The sequence below is a fragment of the Brachyistius frenatus genome, unplaced genomic scaffold (genome assembly GCF_029030835.1).
Source record: "Brachyistius frenatus isolate BFR_SWC_R1_liver_20210118 unplaced genomic scaffold, ASM2903083v1 Contig_583, whole genome shotgun sequence".
Lineage (NCBI taxonomy): Eukaryota > Metazoa > Chordata > Actinopteri > Embiotocidae > Brachyistius > Brachyistius frenatus.
This window is the reverse complement of record NW_027211182.1, coordinates 4,763-27,840: the sequence shown is the minus strand read 5'-3', so window position 1 is coordinate 27,840 and position 23,078 is coordinate 4,763. Positions and strand designations below refer to the sequence as shown.

Here is a 23,078-nt window from a genome sequence, read left to right as displayed (position 1 = left end):
AAACACATCCTCTCACGCACCGCCCGCACACGACCAGCTACGGGACAACAGGCTGCGGGACAACAGGCTGAGGGACAACAGGCTGCGGGAACACAGGCTGAGGGACAGAAGACTTCTACAGAAGGAAACATTTTCAAAGGTAGGAGCGACATTTCTAAGTCTTTCTAACAGACAGCAGCTCACACGAGGAACACCGTCAGCTCGGGTGAGCGGCGATGATGATGAGGAGGAGGACATGATGAAGAACCGCTGCAGGGAACCGAACAGAGCCCAGAAACCAGACCCAGCCCTCCTCACGACTGCGCCTGCTCTCAGGCTGCTTCATCTGCCGCGCGCTCACTCACCTTCATCACATGAGGAAGAGGAGCACAGGTTACCACATGATCCGTGTGTCTCGTGACATACATCAGGTACGATGTTACAGACCTTTCAGAGGACCAAGAGGAGACCAACATGTCTGAGCAGCTGCAGATCTGTGACGTCACAGTCCCAGCTGACATGAAGTCATTTCAAAGAATTTATCTTCACTGTTTTCACCAAAGTAACGAAGGACATTAACTCCGGTACTGAAGTCCAGTGTCGAGCTGCATTTACTTTGCTGTGATGCTGGTTTCTACCTCCACAGTCACTTCCTGTCTGTCCTCCACCAGTCGATGTGAAGCTTCAGTTCCAGATGAACATCTGACAAGCAGTTAAACACATGAAAGATGAAGCCAGAGGTTTAAACCTTGAGTCTGGTGACATCATACAGAGAGCAGCGTGTCGTCCATCTTAGTTCACGTCTCTGAGATGTTCACAGCTCCAACAAACTTCTCATGGTTTCATTTCAATAAACCTTCCAAAGGTTCAATATATCAGTGAGAGGTGAGACAGGTGTAACAGTGACAATTCAATTCAATTTTTTTTTATTAATATAGCGCCAAATCACAACACGTTATTTAATGCCACTTAACACATTAAAGTCTTTACAGCAAGACTTTACAATATTATACAGAGAAACCAACAATTCAACAATTCCCACATAAGCTAGGATGGAAAAACTCCTCTTTAAGGGAGAAAAACCTCCAACAGAGGGAAGAAAAACTCCCTTTAACAGGAAGAAACCTTCGACAGAACCAGGATCAGAGGTGGAGAACATCTGTTAACAGAACCAGGATCAGAGGTGGGAGGAGCATTTGTTAACAGAACCGGGATCAGAGGTGGGCGGAGCATCTGTTAACAGAACCAGGCTCAGAGGTGGGCGGAGCATCTGTTAACAGAACCAGGATCAGAGGTGGGCGGAGCATCTGTTAACAGAACCAGGATCAGAGGTGGGCGGAGCATCTGTCATCAGAACCGGGATCAGAGGTGGGCGGAGTATCTGTTAACAGAACCAGGATCAGAGGTGGGTGGAGCCTCTGTTAACAGAACCAGGATCAGAGGTGGGCGGAGCATCTGTTAACAGAACCAGGATCAGAGGTGGGCGGAGCATCTGTTATCAGAACCAGGATCAGAGGTGGGCGGAGCATCTGTTAACAGAGCCAGGCTCAGAGGTGGGCGGAGCATCTGTTATCAGAACCAGGATCAGAGGTGGGCGGAGCATCTGTTAACAGCCAGGATCAGAGGTGGGCGGAGCATCTGTTAACAGAACCAGGATCAGAGGTGGGCGGAGCATCTGTTAACAGAACCAGGATCAGAGATGGGTGGAGCATCTGCCTCGACCAGTTGGGGTGAGAGGAGAGCAGAGAGAGAAAAGGACAGCATAGAGATAGAAGAGAAGAACTGTTGGTGGAGACGACAATCACAGAGCAGAGACATGCAGCTCCATGACGGGACATCTGGAAAAGAAAGAACAGAAACTACACGAGCGAAGGAACTGAATGGAGACAACAGATAATAAGAAGAAACTATGGGAGAGAAAAAGATGGTGAGGTTTGAGTCAGTTAAAGAGTCGGAGGAAAGAAAAGAAGATCAGCATGTAACGAGGTCCTCCAGCAGCCTCGGCCTATAACAGCATAACTAAGGGTTGGTTCAGGTCTACCTGAGCCAGCCCTAACTATAGGCTTTATCAAGAAGGAACGTTTTGAGTCTAATCTTAAAGCTAGAGAGGGTTTCTGCCCCTCCAACACAAACTGGGAGCTGGTTCCACAGGGGAGGAGCCTGAAAACTGAAGCTCCGCCTCCCATTCTACTTCTGGAAACTCTAGGAACCACAAGTAGACCAGCGTACTGAGAGAGAAGTGCTCTGCTAGGATTATATGGTTCTATAAGATCTCTAAGATATGATGGAGCCTGGTCATGTAGAGCTTTGTAAGTCATCAAGAGAATTTTAAATTCTATTCTTGATTTCACAGGAAGCCAGTGAAGAGAAGCTAAAACTGGAGAAATATGATCTCTTGTTAAATCCCATCAGTACTCTTGCTGCAGCATTTTGGATCAGCTGCAGGTTTTTAATGAGTAATTTGGACATCCTAACAACAAGGAATTACAATAATCTAGTCTAGAAGTAACAAACGCATGAATGAGTTTTTCTGCGTCACGCTGAGGAAGGATTTTCCTGATTTTATTAATATTACGTAGATGAAAGAAGGCAGTTCTGGAGATTTGCTTTATCTGGTGTCTAAAGGACAAATCCTCATCAAAGATGACTCCAAGGTTCCTCACAGTTTTGCTGGAGGCCAAGACAACGTCATCCAGAGTAACTAAGTGATTACAGAAAGAGTTTCTGAGGTGTTTAGGACCAAGTACAAGAACTTCAGTTTTGTCTGAATTTAGAAGCAGGACGTTTTTGGTCATCCAGGCCTTTATGTCTTTTAGACAGGCTTCAAGTTTTACTAACGGATTAGTTTCATCTGGTTTTATAGAAAGATATAGCTGAGTGTCATCTGCATAACAATGGAAGTTGATGCAGTGCTTCCTGATGACATCTCCTAATGGAAGCATGTACAAAGTAAAACGTATTGGGCCTAACACGGAGCCTTGTGGAACTCCATAACTAACTCTTGTTTGTCTGGAAGACTCATTGTTGACATGGACAAACTGGAATCTATCTGATAAGTAGGATTTGAACCAGTCTAATGCAGTTCCTTTAATCCTCAAAATATCTTCTAATCTCTGTAATAAGATCGTATCAAAAGCAGCACTGAGGTCCAGAAGAACAAGTACAGAGACGAGTCCATTATCTGAGGCTAACAAAAGGTCATTAGTAACTTTCACCAGAGCTGTTTCTGTGCTATGATGAACTCTAAAGACTGAACATCTTCAAACAGATCATTCCTTTGTAAATGATCACAAAATTGATTTGAAACAACTTTTTCAAGGATTTTAGAAATAAACATCAGGTTGTAAATTGGTCTGTAGTTTCCTAAAACAGCTGATCAAGAGTCGGCTTTTTAAGTAAATGTTATGTGGTAGGTGTTTTTCCAGGACCCAAATGCAAGCTCACAGACTCGAGGTTTCAAGTTCCAAAAATACAGTCTTTATTGTCCACAAACAAACAAAAAAAACAACAAACCAAAAAGTGGCACCGAGCGTGTCCACTTACTTCCAGTCGGGAGGGCAACTCGACCGACAGCTCCAGGGGGACACGGGTAACAGGGCAGCCGGCAGACCAGCGGAAGGGACGGCGTCAACAATCTTCCGAGCCGGGAGGGCAACTCCACCGACTGGTGATTTTGACGGGGAATCTCCGCAGGAGGCACAGAGGCCGGAGGAACGGGAACAGGAACAGGACTGACGGAGAGCAGACGGAGGACGGACGGGTGGCTAACAAAAATGAACCGACAACCAGAGTTGTGCAGGGGCAGGTTACATATAGTCTGGGGAGGTGATCAGGGAGATGCAGCACACCTGCAGGAGGTGATCCGGGGTGAGTGGCTGCATCTGCTGGGACCGGTGAGGCGCGTGGCCACGGGAGGTGAGGGGCGTGGCCACAGACAAAGACGGGACAGAGGGGACACAGGAGGAGAGGTGATCGGGGGAAAAACGGAGGAAAAAACTGGACTCCTGACAGTAAAAGTTTAATTACAGCCACTTTAAAAGCCTGCGGTACATAGCCGGTTACAATAGATAGGTTGATCTGATCTAATATTGTTTGCTTAGCAACACATCAGTGATGGTGTCAGGAAGGGTCGGCCCAATTCTCTCCCTGATAGTAAGAATTTTATTAGTGAAGAAGTTAATGAAGTCATTACTGCTGAGAGCTGAAGGAATAGAGGACTCAACAGAACTGGGACTCTTTGTCAGCCTGCTACAGTGATGAAAAGAAACCTGGGGTTGTTCTTGTTGTCCTCTATTAATGATGAATAATATAAAGTTCTGGCCTTACCAAGAGCTTTCTTATATAATATTAGACTCTCCTTCCAGGCAGGTGAAATTCTTCTAAATTAGTGGAACTCCATTTCCTTTCCATCTTTCTAGTCGCTGCCTAGCAGAGCGTAGTTCTGAGTTGTACCATGGAGACAACGTCCTCTGGTTCATGACTCTCTTCTTCAGAGGGGCGACATCATCTAGAGTTGTAGCAGAGATACTGCAGTGTTTTCTACCAGATGATCCACTTGTGTGGGACTAAGATCAACGTAGATGTCTTCCACTGCTTTAACACACGGCATCGAAGAGGATAAACATGTAACTGCTTCCTTAAACTTGGCCACGACATCATCTGACAGACATCTACTGTAGTGGGATTTATTCCCACATGCTGTGTCGTCCATTATTGGAACTTCAGATGTTAATAAGAAGTGGTCCGACAAAACAGGGTTTGGAGGAAATACTATTACATTTTCAGTTTCCATCCCATACGACAGAACCAGATGGAGGGTGTGGTTACCACGGTGACGGGGTTTATTTACATCCTGATAAAAGCCTATAGAATCTAATAATGAGCTGAAAGTAGAACTGAGGCTGTCGTTGTCCACGTCAACATGAATGTTAAAGTCTCCCACTATCATCACTTTATCTGAACTCAGCACTAAATCTGATCAAAAGTCAGAATTCAGTTAGAAACTCTGAATAAGGACCAGGTGGGAGATAAACAACAACAATACAATCCGTTTCTCTGCTTTCCAGTTTGGATGAGAGACTAAGACTCAGACTCTCAAATGATTTATAACTAAGTTTAGGCTTTGGATTAATTGATCAACTTGAGTGGAAGATTGCTGCCACTCCTCCTGCTCCTCCTGCTCCTGCTCCTCTTCCTCCTTCTCCTCCTTCTCCTCCTCCTGCTCCTGAATCTCTAGGAATATGATAATGAACATGACTGGGAGGAGTTGCTTCATTAATCCTACCATATTCTTCCTGTTGCAGCCTGTGAGACAGAGTAAATCAATCTGATGATCAGTTATCAAGTCATTTACTAACAGAGATTTAGACCAGAGAGATCTCATATTTAATAGTTCACTTTTAATTGTCAGATTTTTTTGATCCATTAATTTGGTAGGATCCATTTTTATTACATTTTTATTGATCCATCTTTCGTTGAGTTGTTTAAATATCGGTGGTCTGGGTACAGACACAACCTCTACAGGATGTTGAAGGTTTTGGGTGAGTGACAGCTCTAAAGAAGCTGCAGAGGAGCTGTAAGACTGACGTGTTGTCGCGACAGTGACGGTGTCATGTCGTTCTTGACGGTGACGTGAACCGTGGGCTTCTTCTTGGGACGATGTCTCCTTTGTCCTGTACCCCGGCCGCCCGGCTGTTCAGGTGCTGCGGGGGACCGGCTAACTAAACCTGTATCCTGGACAGCTGTACACCCCCCCCCCCACCCTCCTCCCTGAGGAGCTCCTATGGTTAGCATGGTGCACAGCAGTGATTCTAATTCAGTGACCCTGGCCTCCAGAGCCCTAACTACACTACTCCTCCTACTCCTCCTCCTCCCCCCTCCTCATCCCCTTCCTCCTCCTCCTCCCCCTCCTCCTCCTTCTCCTCCTCCTCATTAAGGAGACAGGGTTGTAACTAAACAATTCACAGCAGGAAAAACCAGAAGAGGAGGAGGGAGAGAGGGAAGACGTTGCTAACTGCTAAGCTAACAGCAGTAAAACACCAAGTTAGTGAACGTTGGTCAAAGATTTAACAGGAGAATTGTTCAAGAAGATATAGCAAACGTGAGTTTTAACTTGAGATGAGAAGAAGTGGAGAGATATATATAGATATATATATATATATATATAGATATATATATATATATATATAGATAGAGATTTAGATACGTATATATATAGATATATATCGATAGAGATTTAGATACGTATATATATAGATATATATAGATAGAGATTTAGATAACGTATATATATAGATATATATCGATAGAGATTTAGATACGTATATATATATATATATATAGATAGAGATTTAGATACGTAGAATTCAGGAAGAGAAGCTGAAATAACAGAAGTAACACCAGTCACAATGTTTGTAGACAGGAAGTGATGTAACACGCTCACCGTCATGTCAGACGAGATTCCCGTCTGCAGGATCGACAGGTGAGATAGGTGTGACAGTGACAGCTCGGTGTACTGTGAGCTCTTCTGTCCTCTGCAGGTGATGGCCGTGTCCGTCTCCAGAGACCTGACGGTGCAGGTGTTGGAGGATGTGAATGCTGTGAAGCTGATGGACAGACAGCAGGCGCTGCAGTCTGCCATCCAGAGAGGAGAACCCAAATGTCTGGGGGTGAGTCTGCACCACAGCCTGTATCTTAAAGTGTTCGTAGAGACGGGTGGAGACGGATGGAGACAGATGGAGACGGGTGGAGACAGATGGAGACGGGTGGAGACGGGTGGAGACAGATGGAGACGGGTAGAGACGGATGGAGACGGGTGGAGACAAATGGAGACGGTCCCCCCAGCTGAAGCATGTTGGTGTTTGAGTGTCGACACACAAACGTCTGATGCTTCAGTGGATCACAAAGAATCCTGAGAGATTACCTGAGAAAATATCTTTGTAGACTGCAGCTGAACACACTGTCCATTTCTACATACATGACATATTCAGTATATCATGTGACATACATGACCACATCACTCAGATCAACCACAACTCTCCGAAACATACAACAAATGAGACAACATGGAGGACTGACACCTGTTCCTGTTTCTGAGACACTCTGCTGACTCTGTGTGTGTGTGTGTGTGTGTGTGTGTGTGTGTGTGTGTGTGTGTGTGTGTGTGTGTGTGCGTGCGTGCGTGCGTGCGTGCGTGTGTGTGTCAGGTGACTCAGGTGATGCTGGGGCTGATGGTCATTTCCTACTCCATCCCTCTGCTCTTCACTGAGCTCACTGAGGTGGTCACCCTGGGGGTCCCATGGTGGAGCGGCCTGATGGTGAGTCTATGCGCTTGTGTGTGTGTGTGTGTGTGTGTGTGTGTGTGTGTGTGTGTGTGTGTGTGTGTGTGTGTGTGTGTGTGTGTGTGTGCTCCTCATGTCTCTGCCGTGTGTGTCTGTGTTCCAGTTCATCACTGCTGGAGTGGTCTCCATCATCCTGGACAAACACTGCTCCATGAGGATTGTGAGTCTTTCCCACACACACACACACACACACACACACACACACACACACACACACACACACACACACACACACACACACACGTGACGTGTCGTCATGATGGTGTCGTGTCGCCGTGACGTGTCGCTGTGACGGTTACGTGTCGTGACGTGTCGTTCTTGACGGTGTCGTGTCGTCGTGATGTTGTTGTGTCGCTGTAACGGTGTCGTGTCGCCGTGACGGTCACGTGTCGTCGTCATGGTTACATCGTGACGGTGTCGTCGTGATGGTGTTGTGTCGTCGTGATGGTGTCGTTGTGACAGTGACGTGTTGTCGTCATGGTTACATCGTGACGGTGTCGTCGTGATGGTGTCGTTGTGACGGTGACGTGTCGTTCTTGACGGTGACGTGTCATCGTGACAGTGTCGTGTCATCGTGATGGTGTCGTTGTGACGGTGACGTGTTGTTGTGATGGTGTCGTTGTGACGGTGTCATGTCATCGTGATGGTGTCGTCGTGATGGTGTCGTGTCATCGTGATGGTGTCGTTGTGACGGTGACGTGTTGTTGTGATGGTGTCGTTGTGACGGTGACGTGTCATCATGATGTTGTGGTCGTGACGGTGTCGTGTCGTCGTGATGATGGTGTCGTGACGTGTCGTCGTGACGTGTCGTCGTGACGGTGACGTGTGCTCTTCCAGCTGCAGGTGTGCTCAGTGGTGAGCGTGCTGTCTGTTCTGCTGTCAGTGGTGGCTGCGATCATCTACTCTGTGGACATGGACAGACATCTGGAGACGCCCTGCATCAAGGACATCCACCAAGCCTGTGACGACGAGCACTACGCCACGGTGAGTCCGCACTTCATCTTCATCACCTAGCTGCGTCTTGGTCCTCATGTACATGTCTGTACGGGGACATCTTTTTTCAGACTAACCTGTAATGTGTCGCAGGTGTACGGGACCTGCCCGGTTGTGCTGCGGACTCCGTCGGGTCCTCGGGCCGTCGGGTCCCCGTCCCGTCCTGTTAATGATACTTCACGTGTGTCCTCTTCCAACAGAGGCTGAGCAGAGGGCTGAAGTCGTCCCTCCTCCTCTTCACTCTGGTCCAGACTGCCATCTCTGCCATCCTCCTCTTCCTCATCATCAGACAGCGACGCAGCTTCGACCAATATACTGTAAGACTCAGTCAGCTGACAGACTTCCATCTTCCGGTCTCACAGCCTTCAGGTTTGGGCCACCTGCTATTTATCTCACGAGATGATGAATATTCCTGCGGTGGTTCCTCTGTTCCGTCTCTAACCTGTCTTTCTGTCTCTGACCTGTGTCTCTGTCTTTGACCTGTCTTTTTGTCTCTGACCTGTCTTTCTCTGACCTGTCTCTCTGTCTCTGACCTGTCTGTCGCTGTCTCTGACCTGTCTCTCTGTCCTGTCTGTCTCTGACCGGTCTCTGACCTGTCTCTCTGACCTCTCTCTCTGACCTGTCTCTATGACCTGTCTGTCTCTGACCTGTCTCTCTGCCTCTGTCTCTACAGTCTCTGACTCCAGCTGCTCTCGTCCCTCCCGACCTGAACTGATCAATCAATCTGACCTGAAGTCCCAGAGTCGCTGATCAGGTGTGTGTGTGTGTGTGTGTGTGTGTGTGTGTGTGTGTGATCAGGTGTGTGTGTGTGTGTGTGTGTGTGTGTGTGTGTGTGTGTGTGTGTGTGTGTGTGTGTGTGTGTGTGTGTGTGTGTGTGTGTGTTCTCTTCACATGATGTTATAAAACATCATCTATTTTTTACTAACTCTGATGTTACAGTTTATTTTACACAAAATAAAATCATACTCATGAACTGAATGAATCTGAGTCTTTGTCAGAGGAGGAGGAGGAAGAGGAGAAGGAGCGTGTTGGAAGAAGAGATGACGTCAAGCATCATACAGTGAAGGAAATAATTATTTGATCTTTTACTGATTTTGTAAGTTTGCCCACTGACAAAGAAATGAACGGTCTATAATTGTAATGGAGGTTTATTTTAACAGAGACAGAATATTAAAACAAACACAACCTTTATACAGGTAAGGAGTTGAGACGGGTGTCTTTTATACAGGTGGCATGTTGAGACGGGTGTCTTTTATACAGGCTTATACACTTTCTTAAAGCGAGAGGACGATTCTAACCGTCTGTAGGAGACAGAATTCTTGTTAGTTGGTCGGAGATCAAATACTTATTTCACAATCAAACACAAATCAATTCATAACTTTTATATGTTGTGATTTTCTGGATTTAATTTTTTTTTGTATATTCTGTCTGTTAAAATAAACCTCCATTACAATTATATTTTACTTAGTTGAGTGTCAGGAGTGCGGTTTTCCTCCGTTTGCCCCCGATCTCCTCTCCTGTGTCCCCTCAGTCCCCTGTCTGCTTGTTCTGTGTCCTCCTCTCCTCTCCTCTCCTCCTGTGTCCCCTCAGTCCCCTGTCTGCTTGTTCTGTGTCCTCCTCTCCTCACCTCCCGTGGCCACGCCCCTCACCAGTCCCAGCAGATGCAGCCACTCACCCCTGATCACCACCTGCAGGTGTGCTGCATCTCCCTGATCACCTCCCCAGACTATATGTACCCTGCCCCTGCACTCCTCTGGTTGTTAGTCACCCGTCTGTCCTCCGTCTGTTACCAAGGTAACAACTTCATTGGGAGACGGGGGGCTGAAAGAGGAAAGTGAAGGAGATGAAGATGATGGACATGTAGTTACAGAAGATGGATAATAAATGAGGAGCGTATGTCATCTATCTTTTTAGTAAAGTAGTTGACAAAGTGGCTTGGTGGAAGGGAGAGGGAGGGAGGGGGTCAAGGAGGTTGGAGAAGATGGAGAAGAAGTTTTTGGGATTAGAAAAAGAGGATTGAATTCTGGTTTGGTAGAAAGAGCTTTTGGCTGCAGAGATAGAGAAGAGAAAGAGGAGGGGAGAGAGGAGGAGGACAGAGAGGAGGAGGGAGAGAGGAGGAGGACAGAGAGGAGGAGGAGGAAGAGGGAGAGATTGATAAGTGAGCAAGTCGTCAGGGTGGTTAGATTTTCTACATTTCCTTTCTGATGCTCTCATAGTGTCTCTCTGGGAGCACCGAGTCAGACAACCACGGAGCTGGGGAGGACTGGAGGACATAGAGGAGTACATGGAGGACAGGAGGACGTGGAGGAGGACAGAGACAATCAAGAGAGGAAGACAGAGTAGAAAGATACATATTTATATGTATGTATGTATGTATATATGTATATATGTATGTATGTACAGTGGGTACGGAAAGTATTCAGACCCCTTTAAATTTTTCACTCTTTGTTTCATTGCAGCCATTTGCTAAAATCAAAAAAGTTCATTTTATTTCTCATTAATGTACACTCAGCACCCCATCTTGACAGAAAAAAACAGAAATGTAGAAATTTGTGCAAATTTATTAAAAAAGAAAAACTGAAATATCACATGGTCATAAGTATTCAGACCCTTTGCTGTGACACTCATATTTAACTCACATGCTGTCCATTTCTTCTGATCCTCCTTGAGATGGTTCTACTCCTTCATTGGAGTCCAGCTGTGTTTAATTAAACTGGTTGGACTTGACTAGGAAAGGCACACACCTGTCTATATAAGACCTTACAGCTCACAGTGCCTGTCAGAGCAAATGAGAATCATGAGGTTGAAGGAACTGTCCAAGGAGCTCAGAGACAGAATTGTGGCAAGGCACAGATCTGGCCAAGGTTACAAAATAATTTCTGCAGCACTCAAGGTTCCTAAGAGCACAGTGGCCTCCATAATCCTTAAATGGAAGAAGTTTGGGACGACCAGAACTCTTCTTAGACCTGGCCGTCCAGCCAAACTGAGCAATCGTGGGAGAAGAGCCTTGGTGAGAGAGGTAAAGAAGAACCCAAAGATCACTGTGGCTGAGCTCCAGAGATGCAGTAGGGAGATGGGAGAAAGTTCCACAAAGTCAACTATCACTGCAGCCCTCCACCAGTCGGGGCTTTATGGCAGAGTGGCCCGACGGAAGCCTCTCCTCAGTGCAAGACATATGAAAGCCCGCATAGAGTTTGCCAAAAAACACATGAAGGACTCCCAGACTATGAGAAATAAGATTCTCTGGTCTGATGAGACCAAGATTGAACTTGTTGGCGTTAATTCTAAGCGGTATGTGTGGAGAAAACCAGGCACTGCTCATCACCTGCCCAATACAATCCCAACAGTGAAACATGGTGGTGGCAGCATCATGCTATGGGGGTGTTTTTCAGCTGCAGGGACAGGACGACTGGTTGCAATTGAAGGAAAGATGAATGCGGCCAAGTACAGAGATATCCTGGAAGAAAACCTCTTCCAGAGTGCTCTGGACCTCAGACTGGGCCGAAGGTTCACCTTCCAACAAGACAATGACCCGAAGCACACAGCTAAAATAACAAAGGAGTGGCTTCGGAACAACTCTGTGACCATTCTTGACTGGCCCAGCCAGAGCCCTGACCTAAACCCAATTGAGCATCTCTGGAGAGACCTGAAAATGGCTGTCCACCAACGTTCACCATCCAACCTGACGGAACTGGAGAGGATCTGCAAGGAAGAATGGCAGAGGATCCCCAAATCCAGGTGTGAAAAGCTTGTTGCATCATTCCCAAGAAGACTCATGGCTGTACTAGCTCAAAAGGGTGTTTCTACTCAATACTGAGCAAAGGGTCTGAATACTTATGACCATGTGACAGTTCAGGTTTTCTTTTTTAATAAATTTGCACAGATGTCTACATTTCTGTTTTTTTCTGTCAAGATGGGGTGCTGAGTGTACATTAATGAGAAATAAAATGAACTTTTTTGATTTTAGCAAATGGCTGCAATGAAACAAAGAGTGAAAAATTTAAAGGGGTCTGAATACTTTCCATACCCACTGTATGTATGTATATATGTATGTATGTATAAATGTATATGTATGTATGTATATATATATGTATCTATATATGTATGTATGTATGTATGTATGTATGTATGTATGTATATATATGTATATATATGTATGTATGTATGTATATATATATGTATATATGTGTATATATATATATATATGTGCGTATGTATATATGTATGTATATATATATATATATATGTATGTATGTACATATACATATATATATATATATATATATATATATATATATATAGATACATACATACATATATGTATGTATATATACTATATATATATATATATATATATAGATACATACATAGATACATACATAGATACTGTATATAGATACATATATACATATGTATGTATGTATGTATATATGTATCTATATACAGTATCTATGTATATATATCTGTGTATATATATGTATGTATGTATATATGTATCTATATATGTATGTATATATATGTATGTATGTATGTATATATATGTATACATATGTATATACATGTATGTATGTATGTGTATATATATATATACATATATGTATGTATGTATATACAGTATGTATGTATACTAACTGTGAGGACAGACTCATGTATAATATTTAGTGTGTATTCACAGTGCACTCGCACATTTGTAGAAGCTGGTGACTCAAACATGTTGAAAACCAGTGAAGTTTGATGTCTTGTAACTGTTCTCACCTCCTCCTTCCTCCTCCCTCTTCCTCCCCTCTTATCAGCGTGTCTAACCCCCCCACCCCCCTCCTACCACCACTCTACACAGCTCACTTTGAAGGGAGGAAATCTGCACTTTTGCACGAGCAGCAGCAGCAGCAGCAGGATGAAGTGATTCACTGGAGACAAGGAGGAGTTCACACATCATCACTTCCTCTCATCACGTCTCTGTTGTTGGCATCCTGATCTGATCACTGCTGTCTGTTCTGTCTGTCCGTCTGTCTCCATCCAGCCGGGATGGACCTCAAGACGGCTATGATCCTCTCCGCTCTGATTCTTTTCATGGCCGGTGAGTCCTCTTTATTTTGGAACACACTTTATATTACAGAAGAATCAGTCCACAGTAAATGTGTGACGGTGAAAGTGTTTGACTGGAAGAAACCGTCCCTGAACCGATGTCCTCGAGGAAGAAACCGTCCCTGAACCGATGTCCTCGAGGAAGAAACCGTCCCTGAACCGATGTCCTCGAGGAAGAAAGCGGGACGTGTGGAGTCCTTGATGATGTTGGTGGCTCTGCAGGAAGCAGGAAGTGGAGATGTTGTCCCGGTCGGGCAGCGAGCAGCCTGAGATGCAGAATGTCAGAATAAAGAACACCAGCAGCTTTCTTTCCAAGTTTTTCGGTGCGAGCGGTTCAGGAAGTGGAGCCGCTGCCGTCTAGGTGATGTCATCGGAGATCAGGACCCCCAAGAACCGTTTCCACAAAGACTCCGTTTATCTGCAGTCCGCTTTCTCCTGAAGTCCAGGATGAGTTCTTTTGTCTTCGTCGTGTTCAGTGAGAGTCAGAGATGGAGCAGATCCATAAAAACCTTGTACATGGAAACTCTTCTGCTGCAGCACATCTTCAGGCCCGGTGAACCAACCCGGTGAACCAACCTGGTGAAGTCAGTTACTTAGCTAGTTAGTTAATCATTCAGTCAGTCAGTTATTCAGTCAGTTAGTTAGTTAGTGTGTGACTGTAGTTCTTCAATAGTTAATTGGAACAGGCACACAGTAACACCAACAGGACTGAGGAACAAACAAAAGTTTCTGTTTCTGATTCTGATTCTTATTTTAAAGTATGAACACCAAGTTTAATCAGCAGAGTCTTTATCATTTCTAACAGTGATATAAAAACATAGTTATTGAGATTTTACATCAGGTACATCTGATCTCCTTAATGGAGGCTTCACAAGCGTTTTGCAGGTATCTGGAAGATCTACAGATGTTTGAACCGCATTAGGACAGAGGTTTAAAATACTTCACTGCTTTAATCTTTCACTGCTTAAATACCCCACTGCATCTGTTTCTGTAATTTGCTGAAATTTCCTGTAAATCTGTTAGTTTCTGTAAATTGCTGTAAGACTGAAGAGGTTTAAGAAATGAAGTTGGTTTGAAGAATGAAATTCTTCATGATGTTTTGTGAGGATGTAGATTTTTAAAAACGACTCAGCTGGTTTACCGTCGTCACGGTGACTGTAGCACCACAGCTCCAGAGATCAGAGCCTGAACCTCCAGACCAGTCGGTTCCTGCTGGTTAAAGTCTGGATGATGTCGGTCTGCTGCTTCTCTTTACAAACTGACAACACGCTGCAGCTCAGAGGTTTGAAGGAGAGGAGACAACTCAGAGTCACATTTAGACTGAAGTCATCATTGTGAAGGACTGAGAGGCCCTTCGGACCCTGATGTCTGACACCTCGGTTCTGGTTCTGTTTCTGTCTGATCTGCTTTAGAAACAGCTGTCAACCATTTTGCTCTCTCATCATTCACTGTTAACACCCATCAGTTGGAGGGTGTACGTCATGAGAGCTCCTCATGTTCAGGAACATTTATTCACACAGCTGAGCTCCACCCAAACAGCTGAATCAGCATCTTTAATGTGAACAACAACAAACTGATACTCAACAGAGTTGATCCTTTGCTCTGACAGTCGTTGGTTACTTTTAACCGGTGTGTTTTCTGTCCTTCAGGATCAGAAGAAACAACACGTGATCCGAGCAGCAGACTGACTGATGTCTCTGACAACACCACCAGGTACTCTTCCTCCCCACCACCTCCTTCAGCTGCCTCCCTCTCTGAGTCCAGCAGCTCTGAGTTCAGCTCCCCCCACGTCTTCGGCCTCCTCAAGGTCAACTGGACCAGTAAATGTGAAGGCAGCATCTACCTGTCCTCCAGCGGCTCGTCCTTACCTGTCTGTTACAGCCAGGAGACACACGCTACTCTGAAGAGTGTGTGTGAGTACAGAGAAGGCTGTGAAAACGTCCCTCAGTGGTCCATGACGGACAAGATGGACGGGTACAACATCACGGAGAGAGGACGGAGGACGACCGTCGGCAGGACAACCGTCTGCTGTACTCTGAGGGTCAAGTGCAAAGGTTGGTCAGAGCTGGATATGGAAACGAGCTGAGTGATGATCAATGAGCACGTAATCATTGATATAATATCATTATATGTTATACTATTATATGATAACATAATATATAAGCATGTATTATATGCTTATATATTATGTTATCATATAATATATGATAATATAATATATGATCTTCCACTTCAGTGCATTTAATAGACTGAAAACTACAGAGACACAGGAGGGTACTTAATAATCTGGTGCTGTATGGAAATCAACATGTTCAATGTGTGTGTGTGTGTGTGTGTGTGTGTGTGTGTGTGTGTGTGTGTGTGTGTGTGTGTGTGTGTGTGTGTGTGTGTGTGTGTAGAAGTGTTGTCAGATGTTCACTTCCAGCTGCAGATCTTTAAAGTGTTAACAGTTCTCCTCTGCTGTGTGCTGCTGCTGCTTCTACTGACACGCTTCACCAGACCAACAGTCAGAGCTCTGCAGAAGAGATGTGAGTACATACACACACACACACACACACACACACACACACACACACACACACACACACACACACACACACACACACGTGCGCACACACATGCACAAACACGCGCGCGCGCACGCACAAACACATACACAAACACACGCACACACAAACACACACATGCACACACAAACACACGCGCACACACACACACACAAACACACACATGCGCGTGCACGCACGCACGCACACACACAAACACACACGCACACACGCGCACACAGACACATACACACGTGCACACACGCACACATACACACGTGCATGCACACACGCACGCACACACACACAACACACGCGCGCACACACACACACACACCAACACAAACACACATACACACACACACACACACACACGCACGCACACACACACACACACGCACACGTGCACACACACACACACACACACACACACACACACACACACACACACACACACACACACACACACACACACACACACACACACACACACACACACACACACGCACACATGTGGTGTAGTGTCAAATAGAATAGAAAGTAATAGAATAAAATAGTGTAGAATATAGAGTGTGTAGAATAGAATAGAATAGAATAGAAAAGAATAGAATAGAATAGAATAGAATAGAATAGAATAGAATAGAATAGAATAGAATAGAATAGAATACTGTGGTGTCGTGTCGTGTCGAACAGAATAGAAAGTAATAAAATAAAATAGTGTAGAATATAGAATAGTGTAGAATAGAACAGAATAGTATAGAATAGAGTAGAATATAATAATGTAGATTAGATAAATAGATAAATAATGTAGATTAGTAGATTGGAATAGAGCAGGGGTCTCAAACTCGTGGCCCGCAGGCCAATTGCGGCCCGCGAGACGATATTTTGTGGCCCCCACCTTAACATGAAAGTTTAATGTTCGTGCGGCCCGCGAGTTTTCTATGAATGGCACTTTCCAGTGTTGTGTGCGGAGCTGAACGAACCGACCAATCACGGTGGGGTATATGGCTCTCGGGGGCGGGACATCGACCGGGCTTGATGCAAGCATAGCAACATTTCTCAATGAGTGAAAGTGACAGCAGCGTTGCCATGGAGAGTTTTCTTCCGGGCCTGGCTGGCTGCCTCGTTTCTATCAGGCAAACGTGGACATCCGTCCCAGCGCGCTGCGTTCACAACACTTCCAAAAATAAGTTTTTTAAGTTGCTGCCCAGCGGGACATTGTACGTATATATGTCTCTCTCTGACAAAATAAATCAAAGTGATGCGTACGCGGCGAGATAAAAGAAAGGAAATAATGTAGTCTAACGTGGTCTGCAGTCACATACCGACACCTGTCCGTCGGCAATAACAGTCCCCGATAACCCGGACCAATTATAGGGTCGCACCGTTATTTGGGGGTCATTATTTTGTTATTTGCATTGCCTCACACGATGAACACTACATATATTTCTAGATGATGTCATAAACACGGCTAAACACGACAGTGACACCAAGTGGAATTAAAATATATCCCACAGCCCCAAACATGTCTTTTTCAAAGCCTGCAGTGAAGAGAAAGGTTGGTGATGAGCACAGACAATCCCAGGGAAAGTGGAGATGCATTATTTCTTTGTTGAGCACAGGGGCACCCCGACGTGTCTTATTTGCACAGAGAAAGTTGCGGTGCACGAGGAATACAATTTGAAACATCATTACACAACTAGACATGCTGAGGAGTATGTAAACTACCAGGGAGATGAGAGAGCCAACCGGGCTGCAAATCTTAAAACATGTCTACTGAGGCAACAAGATTTCTTCAAGAAAGCGACCAAAGAGAATAATGCAGCAGTCAAAGCTCGCTGCGTGGTTAGTGAGATGATTGCTGAGGCGGGAAAGCCGTTCACAGAAGGTGAATTCGTCAAAAAGTGCATATTACAGGCTGCAAGTATCGTCTGTCCGGAAAAGAAAGGTCAGCTTAGCAACATCAGCCTTCCTGCCAACACCGTAGCAGAGCGCATTTCTGACCTGTCAAGTAACATTTATGATCAACTGTGTGAGAAAGCCAAATATTTCAGTGTATACTCAGTCGCTCTTGATGAGACCAAAGACATCAGAGACACCGCCCGGCTCGCAATGTATGTCCGTGGTATCGATGACAATTGTGAAGTGATAGAGGAGTTGCTCACAGTAATCCCAATGCATGGCCAGACCACCGCTCAGGAGATATTTCACCAGCTGTGTGATGCCATGGAGAATGCCGGTTTGCCATGGAAGAGGTTTGTTGGAATAACAAGCGATGGAGCGCCATCAATGACAGGGAGGACAAATGGACTGGTGGCACTTGTTCCAAACAAACTGGAAGAGGAGGGTGCAGAGGAGGCCATTGCTCTGCACCGCATTATCCATCAGCAGGCCCTTTGCAGCAAATGCCTGAAGTTTGACAATGTGATGTCTGTCGTTGTGAAATGCATCAACCAAATCAGATCCAGGGGCTTAAAGCACCGAAGGTTCTGTGCTCTACTTCACCGAGGTACGTTGGCTCAGCAGGGAAACGCCTTGAAGAGATTTTTTGAGTTGAGAGCAGAAGTGAAAGCCGTCATGGAGAAGGATGGGGTGGCTGTTCCTGTGCTAAGTGATCCCAAATGGCTCATGGACTTAGCTTTTCTTGTTGATATCACACATGAGCTTAATGTACTGAACAAGAATTTACAAGGCCAGGGGCAACTGGTCAGTGCTGCCTATGACAACGTGAGAGCATTCTCCACAAAACTTAGGCACTCGTGGATGCAGGCACACCATTCAGTGGTGAGAAGCATGTTGATGCCATTTTGAAGCTACAGGAGGAATTTGATTACAGATTTGCAGACTTCAAGACGCACAGAGCCACATTTCACATTTTTGCGGACCCCTTCTCCTTTGATGTGCAAGATGCCCTCCTGTGCTTCAAATGGAGCTCATTGACCTGCAGTGCAACTCTGACCTCAAAGCCAAGTTCAGGGAGGTGAGTGGAAAAGCAGACAAGCTTGGGCAATGTTTGAGAGAATTGACCCCCAGCTTCCCTGAGCTTTCCCGAGTGTTCAAGCGGACCATGTGCCTTTTCGGGAGCACATACTTGTGCGAAAAGCTCTTCTCCACCAAGAACTTCAATAAGTCCAAGTACAGGTCCAGACTTACTGATGATCATCTTCAAGCCATACTGAGGGTCTCAACTGCTTCCTCCCTCAAGACAAATGTGGCTCAGCTATGCGAGAGGAAGCGCTGCCAGGTCTCTAGCAGCAAGGAGTAGGCAAGAGAAGCCATGTTCAGAAGAACAGTTCATGTTCTTCAATGTTCCATTCATGTTCAGGACAATTCATGTTCAGAAGAACCCATTGAGGTTAAAGAACTGTTAATAAAGACGTTTAAATCTGAATACAGCAGATATAGAAGACTGAAGAAACCACACATAGTTGCTGACTAGAGAAATCTAATTATTATTATTTTATTTATTACTGATTTATTTACTTATTTACTTATTAATTCTTAATTTGTTATGCGGCCCAGCCTCACCCAGACTCTGCCTCCAGCGGCCCCCAAGTAAATTAAGTTTGAGACCCCTGGAATAGAGTAAAATAGAATATAGAATATAATAGAATATAGTAGTGTAGTATAGTGTAGAATATAATTGAATGGTGTAAAATAGAATAGAAAGCAATAGAATAAAATAGTGTTAAATAGAAAAGTGTAGAATAGAATAGAAAGCAATAGAATAGAAAAGTGTAGAATGGAATAAAAAGCAATATAATAGAGTAGTGTAGAATATGGAATAGTGTAGAATAGAATAGTGTAAAATAGAATAGAGTAAAATAGAATTGAATAGTGTTGAATAGAATAGAGTAAACTAGAATATAATAGTGTTGAATAGAATAGAGTAAAATAGGGTCGAATAGAGTAAACTGTAATTGAATAGTGTAGAATAGAATATAGGAAAATAAAATAGAATAGAAAAAAAATATGATAGAGTAAAATATAATATAATAGTGTAAAATAGAATCGAATAGAATATTGTGCAATATAATTTAATATCGTGGAATAGAATATAATTAAAATATAATATAATAGAACATAACAGAAAAGAACAGGACAGAATAGAATAAAAATAGAATATAATGGAACATAATAAAAAAAATAGAATAGAAGAGCCCACGTTCACTGCTGTTGTTGGTTTTCAGTTTCAGATCGCAGGCAGAATCGCTGGATCGGACCCACTCAGAGCCACAGTGGTGAGTCTCACTCTTCATCTGACTCTTCATCACAATGAACACACACACACACTTTACCTCAGTCCCTGGGTACCCAAACACAGTATTTCCTCCAACTTGAGTAAATTAGTTTGTGAAAAGATGTGTGCGTGAGATGATTTTAAAAGTTCAGATAGTTGGTTTTGGTCGGAGGCCTCCGTGATGTTTCAATCAGTGTTTTATTGTTAACATCACTCCCCCCGATGTCGTCAGCTGCACATGCTCATTACAGCCTGCCCCTTTTGAACATAATAAACTCTTTTTAATTGTTTTTATATTCATACATTTTCAAATTTTGTATTTTATTTGTATTTGTATTTTTTAGCTTTAACAAAAGTTATGCAGAATAAAGGTTTCATTGCTCAGTTCACATATGACAAAACATGTCTGGAATATTATTTTAATGTTCACATGGCATCTGTCTCTGTCAGTTTCCTACCATCGAGGGAAAACTGCAGTTAAAAACAATGAGGAAGAGAAGAGACTGTCCTACCCAGGTAACACACACATGCTTATATATTCATATATATTCATATATATATATATATATATACATATATGTAGTCTGTATATACAATCCATGATGATTTGCAAATCATAAGACGGGGTCAACGAAAGACTGGAAAAGTTGTGTAATGCTAAAAAAAAAAAAAAACTGACAATGAGGTTACCATGGCAACAGATCAGTAACATGATTGGGTATAAAAGATGATTTCAGAGAGGCAGAGTCTGTCCAGTGAAGATGGGGAGAGGTTCACCACTCTGAAAGACTGTGTTGGAAAATAGTTCAACAATCTAAGAATAATGTTCCTCAACGTAAAACTACAAAGAATTAGTGGATTTCATCGTCTACGGTTCATAATATCATTAAAAGATTCAGAGAATCTGGAGAAATCTCTGAACACAAGGGACAAGGCTGGAAACCAATATTGGATGGCGGTGATCTTCGGGCCCTCAGGCAGCACTGCATTAAAAACACACTATTCTGGAGTGGAAATCACTGCATGGGCTCAGGAACACTTGTGAAAACCATCGTCTGTGAACACAGTTCATCGCTGCGTCCACAAATTATGTTAAAACTCTCCAAAGAAGAAACCAGATAGAAACATGATCCAGAAACACCGCCGCCTTCTCTGGACCGAGATCATTGAAGATAGACTAAGGTGAAGTGGACAACTGTCCTGAGGTCTGATGGATCACAATCTGAGATTCTGTTTGGAAATCATGGACGCTGCATCCTCCAGGTTAAAGAGGAGAGGGACCATCCAGCTTGTTATCAGCTCAGTTCTAAAGCCAGCATCTGTGATGGTACAGGATGCATTAGTGCACATGGCATGGGTAGCTTGAACATCTGGAAGGAAGCACTAATGCTGAATGATATATTCAGGTTTTGGAGCAACATATGCTGCCATCCAGACAACGTCTCTTTCAGGGAAGGTCTTGTTTATTTCAGCAGAACAACGTCCAACCACATTCTGCACGTATTCCAACAGCATGGTTCTCTAGTAGAAGAGTCCGCTGATATACTGGCCTCCTGCAGTCCAGACCTGTCAATCATTGAAAACATCTGGAGCATCAGGACATGAACATTACAACAAAAGAGACCCTGAACTGTTGAGCAGCTGAAATCCTCTATCAGGCAAGAATGGGACCACATTTCACTTTCAAAACTCCAGAAACTGGTCTCCTCAGTTCCCCAACGTTTCCAGAGTGTTGCTAAAAGAAGAGTTGATGCAGCTCAGTGGTGAACATGATCCTGGAACAACTTTATAGAGACGTGCTGCTGCATCAGATTAAAAATGAGAAGATACTTTTAGAAAATAACGATTTCTGTTTCAACATTTGATATGTTGTCTGTGAACTGTTTTCTATTAAATAATAAAGTTTATGCCATTTAATAATCATCACATTCTGTTTTTATCTACATTTTACACACTACTGTTTTGGAAACAGGTTGTATATAATGTGAATGATGATCAGTCTGTTGGTTGAATTCTCATGTTTGATCAAATCAGCTCTGGAGCGCCTGATGGTCAGCGACAGCAGAGAGCCTTCATCCAACAGGAACAGTGACTACAACTTCTGACATGCCTCATCATCATCATCAGCAGCAGCAGCAGCAGCAGCAGCAGCATATTTGTTACAAAATGAAAGCTTGTTTCTTTTGTTCTAACCAGTAGTCTGTTCCATGGAGGTTCTTCCTCACAGAGCAGGACCGACAGAAACTGCACGAGTTCGAAAAGTGTTGGAGTTTTGAAGGCTGAGAGTTTGTGTAACTGTGTAACAGAAATGTTGTAAAATCTTCAATTTATGCTGTTTGATATGATTATTAATCATCGTCACTGATTTAAGTTCTGCAGTCTGTTCCCCAGTCTAAAAGGTTCTGGGAAAAATGTGCAGTTGGCGTCTTCTGGCTTATTTTAAAATGTATCTGTAATGAAATAAATTGAAATGTGTAATTTTCACCTGGATTTCTCTGCAGTGACAGTCAGCAGTTACTTTGCTACGCTAGCAATTAAGCAGGAGCGTTAGCTCTTAGCAGCAGCCCCTTTAATAACAATTTGGACGATATACTACAATAGCTTTATTTTAATATTTTAGATGGCATACTATAGTATGACTTTTTTTCATATTTTTTATTCAATTCAATTCAACTTTATTTATATAGCGCCAAATCACAACACAGGTTATTTCATGGCACTTAGCACATTAAAGTCTTTACACCAAGACTTTAAAATATTATACAGAGAAACCAACAATTCAGTAATTCAACAATTCAACAATTTCCACATAAGCTAGGAGGAAAAAAAACTCCTCTTTAAGGGAGAAAAACCTCCAACAGAGGGAAGAAAAACTCCTTTTAACAGGAAGAAACC

At 43.8% G+C, this 23,078-nt stretch overlaps 1 protein-coding gene across 4 annotated transcripts; it reads left to right on the top strand.

The window, feature by feature from the left end:
* Positions 1-55: 55 nt before the first annotated feature.
* Positions 56-22,673, top strand: tmem176 (transmembrane protein 176). 4 transcript variants are annotated; one of them, XM_069688399.1, is made up of 14 exons: positions 56-139; positions 6,519-6,647; positions 7,185-7,295; positions 7,423-7,479; positions 8,157-8,303; positions 8,513-8,629; positions 8,986-9,066; positions 13,106-13,211; positions 13,333-13,389; positions 15,047-15,451; positions 15,797-15,925; positions 20,134-20,184; positions 20,634-20,699; positions 22,218-22,673. In XM_069688399.1, the coding sequence occupies exons 2-7, from the start codon at positions 6,522-6,524 to the stop codon at positions 9,025-9,027; spliced, it is 600 nt and encodes a 199-aa protein (XP_069544500.1). In that variant the 5' UTR covers positions 56-139; positions 6,519-6,521; the 3' UTR covers positions 9,028-9,066; positions 13,106-13,211; positions 13,333-13,389; positions 15,047-15,451; positions 15,797-15,925; positions 20,134-20,184; positions 20,634-20,699; positions 22,218-22,673. The 4 variants fall into 4 exon arrangements, with proteins under 4 accessions (XP_069544500.1, XP_069544499.1, XP_069544497.1 ...); XM_069688398.1 differs by lacking the exon at positions 13,106-13,211; XM_069688396.1 differs by lacking the exons at positions 56-139; positions 6,519-6,647; positions 7,185-7,295; ... (2 more) ...; positions 8,513-8,629; positions 13,106-13,211 and having other exon boundaries at positions 9,041-9,066.
* Positions 22,674-23,078: the final 405 nt, after the last annotated feature.

What these genes read in the sequence shown, in the direction of transcription:
- tmem176 (XM_069688396.1), top strand. Translation starts at nt 13,338, where the DNA reads ATGGACCTCAAGACGGCTATGATCCTCTCCGCTCTGATTCTTTTCATG. An exon ending in TCTGATTCTTTTCATGGCCG is followed by an intron (nt 13,390 to 15,046) that starts GTGAGTCCTCTT and finishes TCTGTCCTTCAG; the next exon opens with GATCAGAAGAAACAACACGT. An exon ending in GAAGAGACTGTCCTACCCAG is followed by an intron (nt 20,700 to 22,217) that starts GTAACACACACA and finishes TGATCAAATCAG; the next exon opens with CTCTGGAGCGCCTGATGGTC.